This window comes from Mytilus trossulus, chromosome 9 (assembly GCF_036588685.1).
Source record: "Mytilus trossulus isolate FHL-02 chromosome 9, PNRI_Mtr1.1.1.hap1, whole genome shotgun sequence".
Lineage (NCBI taxonomy): Eukaryota > Metazoa > Mollusca > Bivalvia > Mytilida > Mytilidae > Mytilus > Mytilus trossulus.
This window is the reverse complement of record NC_086381.1, coordinates 55,647,886-55,664,449: the sequence shown is the minus strand read 5'-3', so window position 1 is coordinate 55,664,449 and position 16,564 is coordinate 55,647,886. Positions and strand designations below refer to the sequence as shown.

Genomic DNA, 16,564 nt, shown 5'->3' with positions numbered 1-16,564 from the left:
AGAGACAACAACCGGACCACAGAAAAAACCAACAGCCGAAGGTCACCAACAGGTCTTCAATGTAGCGAGAAATTCCCGCACCCGGAGGCGTCGTTCAGCTGGCCCCTAAAAAAATATATACTAGTTCAGTGATAATGAACGCCATACTAATTTCCAAATTGTAAACTAAAATTAAAATTTCTCTTTTAAGTAAGAGAGACTCTCAACAAATTACTCATAAAACACAAAATAGGAGATTTACAGTGCATTATATGGTTAACAATAGTAAAGCGAACAATATTGTGAACGGATAAAAAATCCCAGTCATCATGTCAAAATAAATCTTTTAAAAAAAACAATTGTTTTAAAGTCTTTCCTTAAGATATTTAACATTGTTTAGTCAAAAGTTTAAATTGTAAATTCATCAACACTAGACGACTTTCAACATCTGCTTGATTTATGTATTTATAATTCAATTACAGGTTTATAAAAAGAAGTTTTCTAAATCTTTACATAATTTCAATTTGTCGTATTCTATATCCAGATTTCGTGAATCCCGTTCGTACTTTGCCTTCAATATCTAGCCAAGTCATTTAATAGGGTCTCTTTCTTGTGGGATATCGTTTACATATCTTTAAATATATCGTTCATGGCGACGATATGCGAACACCTGCGCAATGACATGCTATTTAAATTATACAAGTCATGCAGGTTTATTATTACTCTGCTTGTGCTCAAAGAAGAAAAAAGAATGTAATGCTTATTGAATGAGAGGTAAGCAAAACTATTTAACATGTTTACAAAATTTACAAAAAAGAAATGCAAAGAATATATTTTGTTTAAGCGATATAAATGATCAGTGTATTCAATCCTTGTAAATGCTTGAAAATATGGTAAAGAAAATATCAGTGACAACGGTTGAATTGTTCGTAGAACTAAGGATTCGCTACCCCCAGGAACTGATTACATTAACTGTCACCAAGCATCATACTTTATTAAGTATTTTTACTGTGTTATTACGACTATGACTGATGAGTTCTTGTCTAGATTAAACGTGCGTCTGACTTTCAAAATTATAATCCTGATATTTTTGAGGATTTTCTTTTAACCTCTGAGTGGATGCTACTGATGTTTGAATAATTAACTTGTTCTTCCTGTTCTTTTGTCTGGGGTACACAATTAATAGACTGATATTTTTTATTATTCTTAACATATGGTTATCATAGTAACGTTGACAATGTCATTAATATTTATTAAAAGCGATGGGGTTTAATTTTCATAAGCTATATAATAAAGCCGTTTTCCGGAAATGCAAATGGTTATTTCATTCAGACATGATGAGTTTTCAAAATTTAGTATACAAGTGTGGACACAGATCATCGTGGATAATATATTTGGATATTTGACAGTATTTTCTAACAAAAACAGTTTTCTGCTTTTGTTTGATAAACTGGGTTTCACTGTGACAGCCAACTTGTACCAAACCTATTGAAATAAGCAGTGTCGTTTATTTAAGGATTAGTTTTAATGTTCAAAACTGTAATGGAAGATACAATTATTGCATGTGTTATCAATGGAAGGATATATTATTATCCACAAATTTGAATTTGCATTTGCATTAAAAATTCAAAATCATGAGAAGAACTCATTCGATGATTTTCTACATGATGTGATTTTATTATGTGGAATTCTATATGATAACCGGCATACAACCATAAAGTATGTTGCAACTGTCATACAAGTGGGAGGTTTATCGCTATTAACTAGGTTCAATCCACAATTTTCTACATAAGAAAATGTCTCTACCAAGTCAGAAATATCACAGTTGTTGTCCATTCGTTTGAAGTGTTTGAACTTTAATTTTGCCATTTGATTAGGGACTTTCCGTTTTGAATTTCCCTCGGAGTTCAGTATTTTGTGATTTTACCTTTTGCCTTAAGCTTATATAATGACAAATTATGCATGGATACATTTCGTACGTACTCATTTCTAGATCCAGCGTTTATTTCTTCTTATGTAACATGGTATGTTAAAGTGTATTGACTTCCTTCATACTTATACATATACTGTATGATTGTATAGTTATTGAGACATATCCATGCATCAGGAGGTTCAATAGTATTCGTTTGTTGGTGTGGTTCATATGTGTTTTTGGTTTCTCGTTTTTTGGAATAGATTCAATCGTTGGTTTTCTCGTTTGAATGGTTTTTATATATGTCATTTTTGGGACCCGTTATAACTGAATGTTCGGTGTAAACCAAGGCTCTGTGTTGAAGACCGTACTTTGATCTACATGTATAATCATTATGGTTTACTTTTGCTAATTTTGTAAGTTTTCCTTACAAACTTTTTTTCATCTGGGCGTCGCCAGTAAGTCTTGTGTGGACGTGGCGCGCGTCTGGCGTTTTAAATTTTTAACCAGGTACCTGTTGTTGGCTATTAATCGTTTGATTCTCTGTCCTACATTTTCTCCCATTTATTTGTATTGTAGTCCTGTCATGTAATGTTGTCATTTTAATGTTACAATTGACATTACCATTAAAGCGGAGAGTTTGGCATGCCACAAAACCAGGTTCAACCCACCATTTTGTTTTTCAAATGCCCTGTACCAAGTCCGGGGAATGGCCATTGTTATATTATAGTTCGTTTCTGTGTGTGTTACATTTTAATGTTGTGTTCCTGTTGTGTCGTAGTTCTCTTATATTTGATGCGTTTCCCTCGGTTTTAGTTTGTAACTCGGATGTGTTTTCTCTCTATCGACTTATGAATTTCGAACAGCGGTATACTACTGTTGCTTTTATTTGAATTGAATGAGAGAGTTGTCTCATTTGTACTGATAAAAAATCTTCTTATTTCTATCACTGCCAGCGAAACGAAACACTAGTTTATAATTTTAATCCTTTGGTAAAAGTTATTGCTATACGACGATTGTTGGTTTGTTTGGTCGTCAATATCAAATACTATGTTAAAAAGAACCTTATTCATCTCACTTTCCAACTGCTCCTTTGTATCTTTATATAACAACGTTCCTTTTTATCAAGAATGAATAATATCTTCCCATGTCTTTGAGCGAGTTTACGAGTGAGACATTGATTACCAATTGGTTGTCACTGCTGAATTTACGTTTGGGAATTTACCATAACATTTTAATTGCATGAATTTTTTGTTTTGACAAAAACCGTTATTCCTTTTTCAATTCTTCAAAGTTTAACATAATTATTGTAAACAGAGAGAAAGATTATTAATGAAAATATCAATGGCTAATGCATGTGTTGCTTTAATCACCTGTCTATTATCAACATAATGCTCAAATATCTTTCAAATTATATAATAACTGTTAAGAAAAAATGATCAACATTGATCGTGGCAAAAAATTGAGAATAGATACAAACGTCAACTGACTATTTATAAGTGTTTTTGTCCTTATGTAAAGATGTTGACAGATGTTGGTATATTCCTGAACTTTAAATAGTTAAGCATATGTTATACATACCTGAATTAAGCAAGCAATTCAATATCTACAAAAGCCACCATTGATTAAAAAAATCATCTATGTTTTGCCTTTCGTTAAGTTATTAGAAAATAAAAATAAACAGAAACAGTATGCATCAACATGATAACAAACATTTAAGATCAAAATACCGGTTATTATCAAGTTTCTGTAGTGGCTATTACTATTCTTCTAAGTACTACCTTCTATCTACTGATTGTATTTTGGTAATCTTCCAATAGAATAATTTTAAGAAAGACAAATAAAACCCATGAAAGTGTAAACCGACAAACATTATTAACAACTTACAACTGCCATACAAGTGAAGGTTTTAGGTAGCTATAAAACCAGGTTTAATCAACCATTTTATACATCAGGGAATGCATGTACAAAATCTGGAAGATGACAGTTATTTCCCATTTGTTTGATGTGTATTAGCTTTTTGGTTCTACCATTTGAAAAGGAACTTTCCGTTTTTGATTTTCCTTTGAATTCGGTATTTTTGTTATTTAACTTTGTAAATAGATATAGGAAGATGTGGTGTGAGTGCCAATGAGACAACTCTCCATCCAAATAACAATTTAAAAATTAAACCATTATAGGTTAAATAGTATCTTTAAAAAATGAGAATATGATTAATCACAAGTTTGCTCCCAGTAAGGTTTGATTAAAGATATGACATTTCTAGCTCTAACGTCTGTTATCTCGAAAATAAGAAATAAAAAGAATAGACAGAATGTGTAAACAATTAAGATTATTTTCAAGACTGGATTTATAGATATAGGAAGATGTGGTGTGAGTGCCAATGAGACAACTCTCCATCCAAATAACAATTTAAAAATTATGTACACATTTCTTGACATAGATTGTCAATTGGTATTTTATTTTAGTCATTAGCATTCAAAATTTACGTTTTATTAACTGTATTTATTTTTTGATTTTTATAAAAAAAAAATACTAGTTGGAATTGAAACAGCTAAAATGATACACAAACTCATTGAGATCAAACGTTCATTTCTTGTATATAATACAGAGTGGAGCATCGGGATCCTGTCGTTTAGAGAACTATGTTCTGGTCAAATGAGTAAAATAGTTTCTGATACTTGGGGCCTGAAACAATACTTGTTACTGTAATGGAAATGTATCTTATTTTACAGATTCCTTCAACTATATTTTTATTATGTGAAGTTCATGTTTGATGGTGAGGCTAGTTGATGCTGCTTGTGTTATTTTTAACTACTATAACCATTACCTTTTTTTTTAATCATTACTTAGATACTTTTTTGTAGCGTTTTCTTTATGGCGTCATCCTTCCACAGCTGTGGTGTTTGTGACCTCCGACTCATCACCAATCCATGCATAGTCTGGTGTACGGAATGTGATGAAGGACTTTGTAAAGAATGTCATGAACACCATAGATTGTCAAAGGCTTCGAGGAACCATAGTGTGATACCATTTACCGATTACCAAAAATTACCAAGCGATGTACTGAAGATCACTCAATACTGTAGCAAACACAATAAAAAGTTAGAAATGTTTTGCCAGAAACACGAACGACCTTGCTGCAGTAAATGCATAGTAGAAACACATAAAGAATGTCGGGATATCGTCGATTTAGATGACGTTATTAAGAATTACGAAACCCCCAATGCCCTATCTGAGATTGAGAAAACATTAGTTGAACTGGCAGAAAATCTACAAAAAATTCGCCAGCATCAACAGGACAATATGTCCACTTTGAAAGAAAAAAGAAAGAAAATTGAAAAAGAAATTAAGAAGACTAGAATGGAGATCAACAACCATCTCAACAAAATTGAAGAAGATTTTATGAAACAACTCTATGTCCTCGAAGAAAAAGAAAACTCGAAAATTGGTCAGTTATTGTCATTATTAGTAAAGAAAGAAAAAGAAGTTGAAGAATGCCAGAAGTATATTATTAACATCAAACAACATGCCACAAATCTTCAGATGTTCCTTTCAGTGAAGCAAATCGCAGAAGACGTCTCTAGCAAAGATAAATTCCTGCACTCCTTATTTGAAGGTGAAGATTTAAGCCAGCATTTTCTGGAATTCGAAATAAATGGAGCCTTTCAGAAAATCATGTTTGATATCAAAAGTTTTGGGGAAGTACATATTGAAGAACAACCTGCCGTTTTTGTTCTAAGCAGAAAGAAGGCTAGAGAAGCCCAGATAATAGTACCGATCGTTCAACCAAGATCTATTGAAAACTTACAACTGAAGCTAAACAAGACGATAAACCTCAAAGGCAAATGGATACATGGATGTTGCATGCTGCCGGATGGTAGATTGGTGTTTACTTACACCCGTGAAGGAAAAGTAAGAGTATTCAACAACCAAGGATCAATAGACATTGAGATGACGATACCTGGTGACGCGTTCGACATAGTACACATTAGTAATGACAATACATTGGTTGTTACATCCGGTAAATCAGAAAAGCAATGTCTTACCATTATAGATCTGACGAGAAAAGAAATTAAGAAAACAATTTCACTGAGTTCGGATAACTATGGTATAGTCTTGGAGGACAATCGATTGATTTATTCCGCCTTCAACAAAGGTATAAGAATGATAAATCTGTACGACGAGTCTTTGAGCGACATAGTCGAAGAAGAGTTGACCAGTGAAGGTTACATTGCAACATTCAAAGACAAAATTTATCATACAAACAAACTAGCACACACTGTGACATGCTATAATCTACAAGGTGGAATACAATGGACATTCAAAAATGAAAGCATTCTGAAAAATCCTCTTGGTATTGATGTAGATAGTGATGGTAATGTGTATGTGGCAGGGATTCATTCAAACAATGTGGTTGTTATCTCCAATGATGGACAAATGTATCGAGTGCTCTTGGAAGCAAGTGTTGGTTTTGGATATCCCCTCGCACTTCGTTACTATAGACATAAGAAACAATTGCTAGTGGCAAATATTCACAACGAAGCTCGACTGTTCGATTTAATTTAACATGTTTAAATATAAAATTTCTCTCATGTTGGTTCATCTTGTGATTTGTTTATAAATGACATTGTCAATATTAAAGGCTGTATTGAATTTCATCCGTTTTTTTCTCAGCATAATGAGAAGCATCATGATTATGTTAATGTGCAAATAGTCTATGGAATCTTTCAAATGTGAAAAAAACTTTTTTTGTGATAAATAAGGGTATGGCTGAACTTAAGATCATTAATGTTTTGGATTATTATGAGAATAATTGGATCTGCACTGTAATGACATCAAAGTCTGAAAAGGCTCCCCATTAAAACCACATGATAAACACCGTAAAGTAGCATTTCAGTTCTTGAAATGATAGATCAAACACAAGGAAACTCAAATGATATGTTTACTGTCATGTGCCAATGTGGCATCTGTCTTTAGAATTCCATGGAAACAGCAATGAATAAAAAAAATCGAAATGCTCCAAATTGTTCGAAATGTTAACTGACATGTGTAGATGAGTCTTTCGGAATTGCAATTTTCAAAATGGTCGTTTTTGCCAAGAAAACAACAAAAAATGCGTTAAATTTTCAAAGCTCAAAGTTCACTGAAAGTTTCCAGAAAGATGCATATCCATGAATAAATGCATTCTCTGTTAACAATTTTCAAAATGGCTGCCACTGATCCGTAATTGGAGAGGATGGCATCCGCTATATCTTGTAATGGCAAATCTAGTTATGGTATATACCTTAAACGTAGTTGTGGTGACACATCGTTATTCCATATTTTCTACGTTTCTTTTTATTATTATTTTTCTAGTTCGTGCCAGTTCTTTGAATTGAATTGATCAACGTTCATGAAACTATGCTATAATACTGACCGCCATGTAGTGTTGTTCCTCTGACTTTTCAATGTTTGAGATGGTTACAATTCCAATGGAAACTGCAAAAGAATAAAAAATGATCCCAATTCTAATTCCTCGTTAAAAGAACAAACATAACGAAATTTCATGCAGACTTTAGTGTGTTGAGGCAACGACAGTGTTTATAGTTAACATCGTTCCCAGTGAAAAACACTTAATACAACATCTTCGTACAGAATATTTTTACCTGCTGAAACCAAACGGATATGTAACATGCCATGAGTATATGTAGCAGCTGATTATTCGAAATGAAATCCGGAAGCATGCAAAAAAAATGTAAAAAATGCAAAAAATTGCAAAATACACTAAACTTTCAAAAACTGAAGAGTTTGTATTTGAGTGTGAAATTTTCTAAATAGCCGCAGTTATTGTTGAAAAAGAGAACCATCGAATTTAAAAAAAAAAAGTGTTAAGACAGAAATATGTTTGGTCATCATTATTATCATCATTTTTTATTTTGATATTTTTTTCTGTATCTGGTGTCTATTAATTTGATAGTGGAATTAAGGGTAGAAATACACAGTCATAAGTTGAGTTTCGCAAAGAAATATTGTATTGTTTTTCGAATGGTGTTTACATATCACAATTGATACGTTATTCTCGTGCTTGTTCACACTATACAGAATTCATATAAAGGAGTGTGCTCCTTACGCAGAAACTGCTCCAACAAAGTTATGAAGAGGACAGATTAAATTTGACACTCCGTAAATTTTATTGACACCATCACGATTTGGTGGATCCATACGATGTGTCGTTGATCAAACTAGCTAAGGACATTTTTACCACATGGTAGATTGTGGTTTGTCATTATGTCGTCTAATATTTTAATTACCAAACGTGACTTATTCTCGATTGTGACTGTTTTGCCGAGTGTGAACTCGCATTACTATAAGACGTGGTACGGTACTTGTCTAACCCAAATTCATGTATTTAGTTTAAATGTTTAATGTTATATTTGTTATTCTCATCGGATTTTGTCAAATGTGTTGACGTCTTTTTTATTATATTGATGTGTTATGGTAAAGAAAATTAATCAACGCCTTCATTTATCAGATTTTATTTCGTTCAACGTAATCAGAACGATATTTTACGTTTGAAGTTAGATTCAAAACAAACCGGACATAATTTTATAATATAGTTAATTGCCTCCTTAGTTTGATATTAATAAGTATTAAAATGTGCTTTGTTATTAAATGCAATATCAGTATTTATTTCAAATATATAATCTTTAATCAATCGTAATTCTATCTTATTTATTCTAATGTGACGTCATTTTTCATTTTTTGATGATCTGTTTTACAAATTCAAATGACGTCATTTTTTCGTCATTTTTCACAGTAAATAGGACGTCACTTGGCGTTGAGATTTAAACTTATTCGGATGTGTCTACTTTTGTCTTTCAAATGTCTGGTTATGTAAATGTATTTCAGTTGTTTCCTGTAATTAGTTAATACTTCAGTTTTATCATGTACATCTTTTGAATAGTCATTTTATAAAATTTACTGTTTGCAAAAGTATAAATTATTCTAAATAATATGGATGTTCTGGTAACTACCAGAAAACCATTGCCGTTTTTGGCACATTTTTTTTGGATCTTTTGGTCCTCAATGCTGTTCAACTTTGTACTTGTTTCGGCTTTCAAACTTTTGTGTCTCGGCGTCACACGTAGGTCTTGTGGGGACCAAATGCACTTCTGGCGTATTAAAATTTTGAACTTGTTGCCTTTTGTTGGCTGTTGTTCGTGTGATTCTTTGTCAATTGTGTTCTCCAATTCATTTGTATTGTAGTCCTGTGTTGTCATTTTGATGTTATATCTCACATGGCCATAAACGAGGTTTGGCATGCCACAAAACCAGGTTCAACCTACCATTTTTTTCTTTAAAAATGCCCTGTACCAAGTTAGGAATATGGTCATTGTTATTTTAAAGTTCGTTTCTATGTGTATTACATTATAACGTTGTGTCGTTTGTTTTCTCTTATGTTTGAGTGTAAATTCACATTGCGATAAGACGTGTCACGGTACTTGTCTATCCCAAATTAATGTATTTGGTTTTGATGTTATATTTGTTATTCTCGTGTTTATTTTACTTTTCGTAGTATCTTTAAAAAATGAGATAATATTTAACCATAAATTTGCTCCAAGTAAGTTTTGATTAAAGATATGACAATTCTAGCTCTAATGTCTGTTATCTCGAGAAGAAAAAATAAGAAGAAAAGACAGAAGGTGTTAACAATTAATAGTATGTTCAAGACTAGATTTATGTGCACATTTCTTGAAATAGATTGTCAATTGGTATTATATTTAAGTCATTAGCATTCAAAATTTACTTTTTGTTAACTGTAGTAATTTTTTTATTTTTATGAAACAGCTAAAATGATACACAAACTCACAAGATCAAACGTTCATTTCTTGTATATAATACAGAGTGGTGCATCGGGATCCTGTTGTTTAGAGACCTATGTTCTTGTCAAATGAGTAAAATAGTTTCTGATACCTGGGGCCTGAAACAATACCTGTTTCAGTAATGGAAATGTATCTTTTTTTACAGATTCCTTCAACTATGTTTTTATTATGTAGGTTCATATTTGATGGAGAGGCTTCTTGGTGTTGCTTGTATTATTTTTAACTACTATAACACTTACCTTGTATTTTATAATCATTACTTATTTACTTTTTTGAAGTGATTTCTTTATGGCGTCATCCTTCCACAGCTGTGGTGTTTGTGACCTCCGACTCATCACCAATCCATGCATAGTCTGGTGTACGGAATGTGATGAAGGACTGTGTAAAGAATGTCATGAACACCATAGATTGTCAAAGGCTTCGAGGAACCATAGTGTGATATCATTTACGGACTACCAAAAATTACCGACAGATGTTCTGAAAATCAGTCAATACTGTAGCAAACACAATAAAAAGTTTGAAATGTTTTGCCAGAAACATGAACGTCCTTGCTGCAGCAAATGTATAGTAGATGCACATACAGAATGTCGGGATATCGTCGATTTAGATGACGTCTTAAAGAATTACGAAACCCCAAATGCCCTATCTGAGATTGAGAAAACATTAGTTGAAGTGGCAGCAAATTTACAAAAAATTCGCCAACATCAACAGGACAATATGTCGACGTTGAAAGAAAAAAGAAAGGAAATTGAGAAAGAAATTAAGAAGACTAGAATGGAAATTAGTCAATTTCTCGACAAACTTCAAGAAGATTTTATGGAACAACTCTATGAGCTCGAAGAAAAGGAAAACTCAAGAATTGGTCAGTTATTGTCATTATTAGAAAAGAAAGAAAAAGAAGTTGAAGATTGCCAGAAAAATATTATTAATATTAAGCAACATGCAACAAATCTTCAGATGTTCCTTTCAGTGAAGCAAATCGAAGAAGACGTCTCTAGCAAAGAGAAATTCCTGCACTCATTAATTGAAGGTGATGATTTAAACCAGCATTTTCTAGAATACGAAATAAATGGAGCTTTTCAGAAAATTATGTTTGATATCAAATGTTTTGGAGAAGTCCACATTGCAGAACAACCTGCCGATATTGTTCTAAGCAGAAATAAAGCTAAAGAAGCCCAGATAATAGTACCGATCGTTCATTCACGATTGTTTAAAAACATCAATTTGAAGTTAAACAAAACAATAAACCTACAAGGCAACTGGATTTACGGTTGTTGCATGCTGCCGGATGGTAGATTTGTGTTTACTTACAACCGTGAAGGAAAATTAAGAGTTTTCAACGATCAAGGATCAAAAGAATTTGAGATGAAGATACCATGTGGAGCGTTTGATATATTACACATCAGCAATGACAATACATTGGTTGTAACATCCGGTGAATCAGGCAAGCAATGTCTTTCCATTGTAGACTTGAAAAAGAAAAAAATTAAGAAAACAATTTCACTGAGTTCGGATAACTATGGCATGGTATTAAAGGACAATCAATTGATTTATTCCGCCTTCAACAAAGGTCTACGAATGATAAATCTAGATGACGAGTCTTTGACCGACATTGTCCGAGAAGAAATGCCAACGGAAGGTTACACTGCGATATTTAAAGACAACATTTATCATACAAACAGAATAAATCACACTGTTACATGCTATAATCTGCAAGGTGAAAGGCAATGGACATTTCAAAATGAAAGCGTTCTGAAAGATCCTCTTGGTATTGATGTAGATAATGATGGTAATTTGTATGTGGCAGGGATTCATTCGAACAATGTTGTTATTATCTCCAATGATGGACAAATGTATCGAGAGCTATTGGCAGCAGGTGTTGGTTTTCGATATCCCATCGCACTCCGTTATTATGGACATAATAAACAATTGCTAGTGGCAAATATTCACGACGAGGCTCGACTGTTTGATTTGATTTAACATGTTTACAATTAAAACTTCTTTCTCTCTCTTCGGTTCATTATTCGATATCATTAACAACGACATCATTTGAAGCCATATACTATTGCATTTAACCCGTTTCTTTCCTTCTAGGATAAAGCGAAGCATCATAAGCAAATGTGAAAAAAAAGTAAAATCACAAAAATACTGAACTCAGAGGAAAATCAATTTGGAAAGTCCATAATCACATGGCAAAATCAAAAAACAAAACGCATCAAAAACGAATGGACTATGGAATCTTTAAAAGGTGAAAAAAAACCCATATATACAGGTTTGGGATAATTTGAGAATCAATGGATCTACGTTTTTTATATATGAAAACTCTAAATTAACAAAAAAAACGAACTCCGGGGAATTTTCAAAACGGAAAGTCCCTAATAAATTGGCAAAATCGAAAGCTCAAACACATCAAACAATTGGATAACAACTATCATATTCCTGACTTGGTACATTTTTTTATGAAGAAAATGGTGAATTAAGCCTGCTTTAAACCTCTCAATTGTATGACATTCGCATAAATTTCGATCATTTTGACAACGGTGTGTAAACAAAACAAACAGACATAATAGGTAAAAATAGAATACAACATTAGCTCAACACTGTGATAATTTTCATCTCTACAAATACAAACTAGTGTATAAGTAAGAAACACATACAGGCATATAGCCAAAAAAATAAGCAAAAAGAGATAGACAAAAAGACAAAAATTACCATAGCACAATAACACAATGACTGGATGTATAAGAACCGAGTCATTTAAAAGGATATCACCAGAAAAAGAAAAAGACAGTTATTAATAAAAAAAAAAAAAATACTATAACACGTTATTAAGATAATAAACAACGTCAGTATCCAGAATCAATTGATCACCAGCACTGTGTATCATTTGTTTAACTTATACGGATTATCAAACAACAAGGTCATGGTACAATCCGATGATTTTTTTTTTCAGTTTAAAAAAAAAGACGAAGTGTTCTTTGACATATCCCTGGTTTATTAACTTTCTGCTCAGACACTGGCCATGGTGACATTTAAAAAAGTCTGCGTAGGAGCTGCAAGCGAATAAGTTGGGAAATGTATATGTTATCTGCTGGTGAAGTTAATATATTACTACAAAGGTGGGATAATCTATAATTTCAAAATATTAATCGTCTCGTTTGTCACAGATTCTGGTTCTGAAATGACCATGTATACCAGATTCAGGATTTAAGTTTAAAAATTAGGCGGAGGAATCCGTGTCTGTTGTTTCTCTAATTTATAGTTCTTGGGAATATATTAATGCACCCACACAGTTATGTTTGGATTGCTAATGGAAAGAACATTACCAATTGATCTAAATATGAAATCATATGACCTTGCATCTTTGGTTTTCTTGTTTCGACAAGTGTTTGAAGAAACTCCGACTTACTTGAAAAAAGACGAGTTTGGAATGGAGAGGCGCACAATATCTACCAATAAGAATGCGGACAATTTCAATTTAACATTTTTACCTTTGTATTGAAAAAAATATGTTGTCAATAAGAAATTCCATCATAATATTCATTTGTTCCTTTGAGTATTATGTTTATTTTTTGTTTGTTAACTATTAGCTATTAACAAAACCTGCCATTTGATATCCCTCTGGATTATTTCATTTAGTCGATTTTCAATTCCACATTGCGAATGGTGGTATACAGTGTTGAAAAAGTTAAAGTTTTGATAGAAATCCAACGAAAGATGGAGATTTAAAAATATCCAGAAGTTTGGTAGAATCCACATATGGTTAATACTACTACACGAGTAAATAGTTGTATAGTTTTTTGAAGATCCTCTTTCACTTAGGACATAATTTTCTCTCTATCTAAAAGACAACACTTAGTCAAACATGCAGATAAGCTAGTAATGTACAATTGTTTGTATACATTTTTGTAAAGACTAGGTGTCAAATACAATCAATTAAGGTTATTACTCCTATTTTTTGTTTATTGTATAGTTCTTGGAAGCCAAGAAAGACTTATGATTTGCCACAATCTCATCCTTGATAAATGATATGCAGATGTAGATGAAACTTTTGTATTTGGAATTTTCAAATTGGCCGCTTTTGCTAAAGAAACATATATAATTAGTTTTCAAAGGTACCAGGATTATAATTTAGTACGCCAGACGCGTGTTTCGTCTACATAAGACTCATCAGTGACGCTCATATCAAAATATTTATATAAAGCCAAACAAGTACAAAGTTGAAGTGCATTGAGGATTCAAAATTCCGATATGTTGTGCCAAATACATCTAAGGTAATCTATGCCTGGGATAAGAAAATCCTTAGTATTTCGAACAGTTCAAAGTTTATGTGTTAATATTATAAGTGCTCGAAATCCTCTGAAATGCGTTCAATGACAATTCTAGTATATGGCATCTTTTATCATTATTTTCCCCCACTTTTCTAGTTCGGGCTTGTTCTTGAAATTGAATTGACCAACTATGCTATAATGCTATAATGCTAATCACCATGTAGTATTGTTTCTCTGACTTCGCAATGTATAAGTTGACAACAGTTCCCATATAAACTGCAAAAATGTAAAAAAAAAATCTATTAAATAAAAGCTACTGTTGCCTTTGATGTGTTGAGGTACCGACAATATTTATAATTAATATTTACCCAATGCGAAAACACACTTAAACTTTTTTTCTATTAGAATACTCAAACAAACTGAATCATAGTGGTTATGTAACATGCCATCAGTGAATGTTTCAGCTGTTGTTGGATTTTTCGGAGAAAAAACCGGAACCATAGAAACAACAAAAATTACAAACAATTGCATAATTCACTAATAGTTGTCAAAGGTACCAGGATTAAAATTTAATACAAAGTTTTGTAAAGATGACCATATAATTGATATGCATGTCAACACCAAAATACTGATTACTGTTCTGGTGATACACTCGGGGACGAAACGTTCACTAGCAGTTGCATCGACCCAGTAGTGTAAATAGTTGTCAAAGGTACCAGAAATATAATGTAATACACCAGACGCGCGTTTTGTCTACGTAAGACCAATTTATGACGCTCAGATCAACATAATTATAAAGCTAAACATGCTAAACAAGTACAAAGTTGAAAAACATTGAGGACCCAAAATTCAAAACAAATGGTGACAAATACGGCTCAGGTAATCTATGACTGCGATAAGAAAACTTTTTGAAAACTTTTAGAAATGTGAACTTTCATGTGAAGAATTTATATTTGACTTTTTCCACTTGGCCCTCGTTATCATGAAAACGGGGAAAATCGAGATTGATTGAAAAAATGGTTGAAAAATGGTTCAATTAGTTACCAGGATTATAATTGTATACGCCAGACGCGCGTTTCGTCTACATAAGACTCATCAGTGACGCTCAGATCAAAATAGTTAAAAAGCCAAATAAATACAAAGTTGAAGAGCATTGAGGACCCAACATTCCAAAAAAGTTGTGCCAAATACGGCTAAGGTAATCTACTCCTGGGGTAAGAAAATCCTTAGTTTTTCGAAAATTCAAAGTTTTGTAAACAGAAAATTTATAAAAATGACCATATAATTGATATTCATGTCAACACCGAAGTGCTGACTACTGGGCTGGTGATACCCTCGGGGACGAAACGTCCACCAGCAGTGGCATCGACCCAGTGGTGTAAATAGTTATCAAAAGTACCAGGATTATAATTGTATACGCCAAACGCGCGTTTCGTCTACATAAGACTCATCAGTGACGCTCAGATCAAAATAGTTAAAAAGCCAAATAAATACAAAGTTGAAGAGCATTGAGGACCCATAATTCCTAAAAGTTGTGCCAAATACGGCTAAGGTAATCTACTCCTGGGGTAAGAAAATCCTTAGTTTTTCGAAAAATTCAAAGTTTTGTAAACAGAAAATTTATAAAAATGACCATATAATTGATATTCATGTCAACACCGAAGTGCTGACTACTGGGCTCAAGACTTCTGCAAATTCACAGAAAAATGTGTAGTCATAAAAATAAAAAAAATTGATAGAGTAAACATCACCGATAAACAACTATTTAATTGCATACTCCTGAATATTTGCAATATTGGGCTTCTGGTACACTTCAGATCCCCACTGGTTTTCGAAAGGGTTCCGTGTTGCTAAGTCTTTAGTTTTCTATGTGCGTTGTGTCTACTGTTGTATGTCTTTCCGTCGTTTTTCGTTGTTTTAACCAATCTCTAGCTGATATCTGTTGAATAACACCCTGTGAACGCTATTGCCTTTTTTTAATTGCTTGCTTTATAAACAATACAGATTCATATCGTAGTTAAAAGCTATACCCAAAGACGATTGCAAGTTGTCCAGGGCTATCATACTGAGTAAATATAAAAAAGAAGATGTGGTATGATTGCCAATGAGACAACTGCCCACAAGAGACCAAAAATGACACATACATTAACAACTATAGGTCAACGTACGGCCTTCAACAATGAACAAATCCCATACCTCATAGTCAGCTATAAACAGCCCTATGGTCTTCAACCTTGTACTCGTTTGGCTTTCTAAATATTTTGATCTGAGTGTCACCAATGAGTCTTGTGTAGACCAAACGAGCGTCTTGTGTATTAAATTAGAATCATTATACCTTTGATAACTATTTAGGAAGCAAATACGATTACAAAATTCACCGAAAATACTAAGTTTTCAAGGAGACTCGTCTACATTTAAAGACGTAGCGAAATTATAATTCTTATCCGAACATATATCCAAATATAATGTTTAAAGATGAAAGAGAATCAAAATGTGGATACATTCGTATTCTGTGTGTATCTATTGCAAAATTAACA

General features: G+C 32.8%; 2 protein-coding genes across 2 annotated transcripts; both read left to right on the top strand.

Annotated features, from left to right (window-relative positions):
• The first annotated feature begins 633 nt into the window (after positions 1-633).
• Positions 634-6,649, top strand: LOC134684013 (uncharacterized). The gene is made up of 2 exons (XM_063543307.1): positions 634-753; positions 4,759-6,649. The coding sequence occupies exon 2, from the start codon at positions 4,769-4,771 to the stop codon at positions 6,458-6,460; it is 1,692 nt and encodes a 563-aa protein (XP_063399377.1). The 5' UTR covers positions 634-753; positions 4,759-4,768; the 3' UTR covers positions 6,461-6,649.
• A 3,395-nt stretch (positions 6,650-10,044) lies between these two features.
• LOC134684766 (uncharacterized) lies at positions 10,045-11,736 on the top strand. Its single transcript, XM_063544072.1, has one exon. The coding sequence runs from the start codon at positions 10,045-10,047 to the stop codon at positions 11,734-11,736; it is 1,692 nt and encodes a 563-aa protein (XP_063400142.1).
• Positions 11,737-16,564: the final 4,828 nt, after the last annotated feature.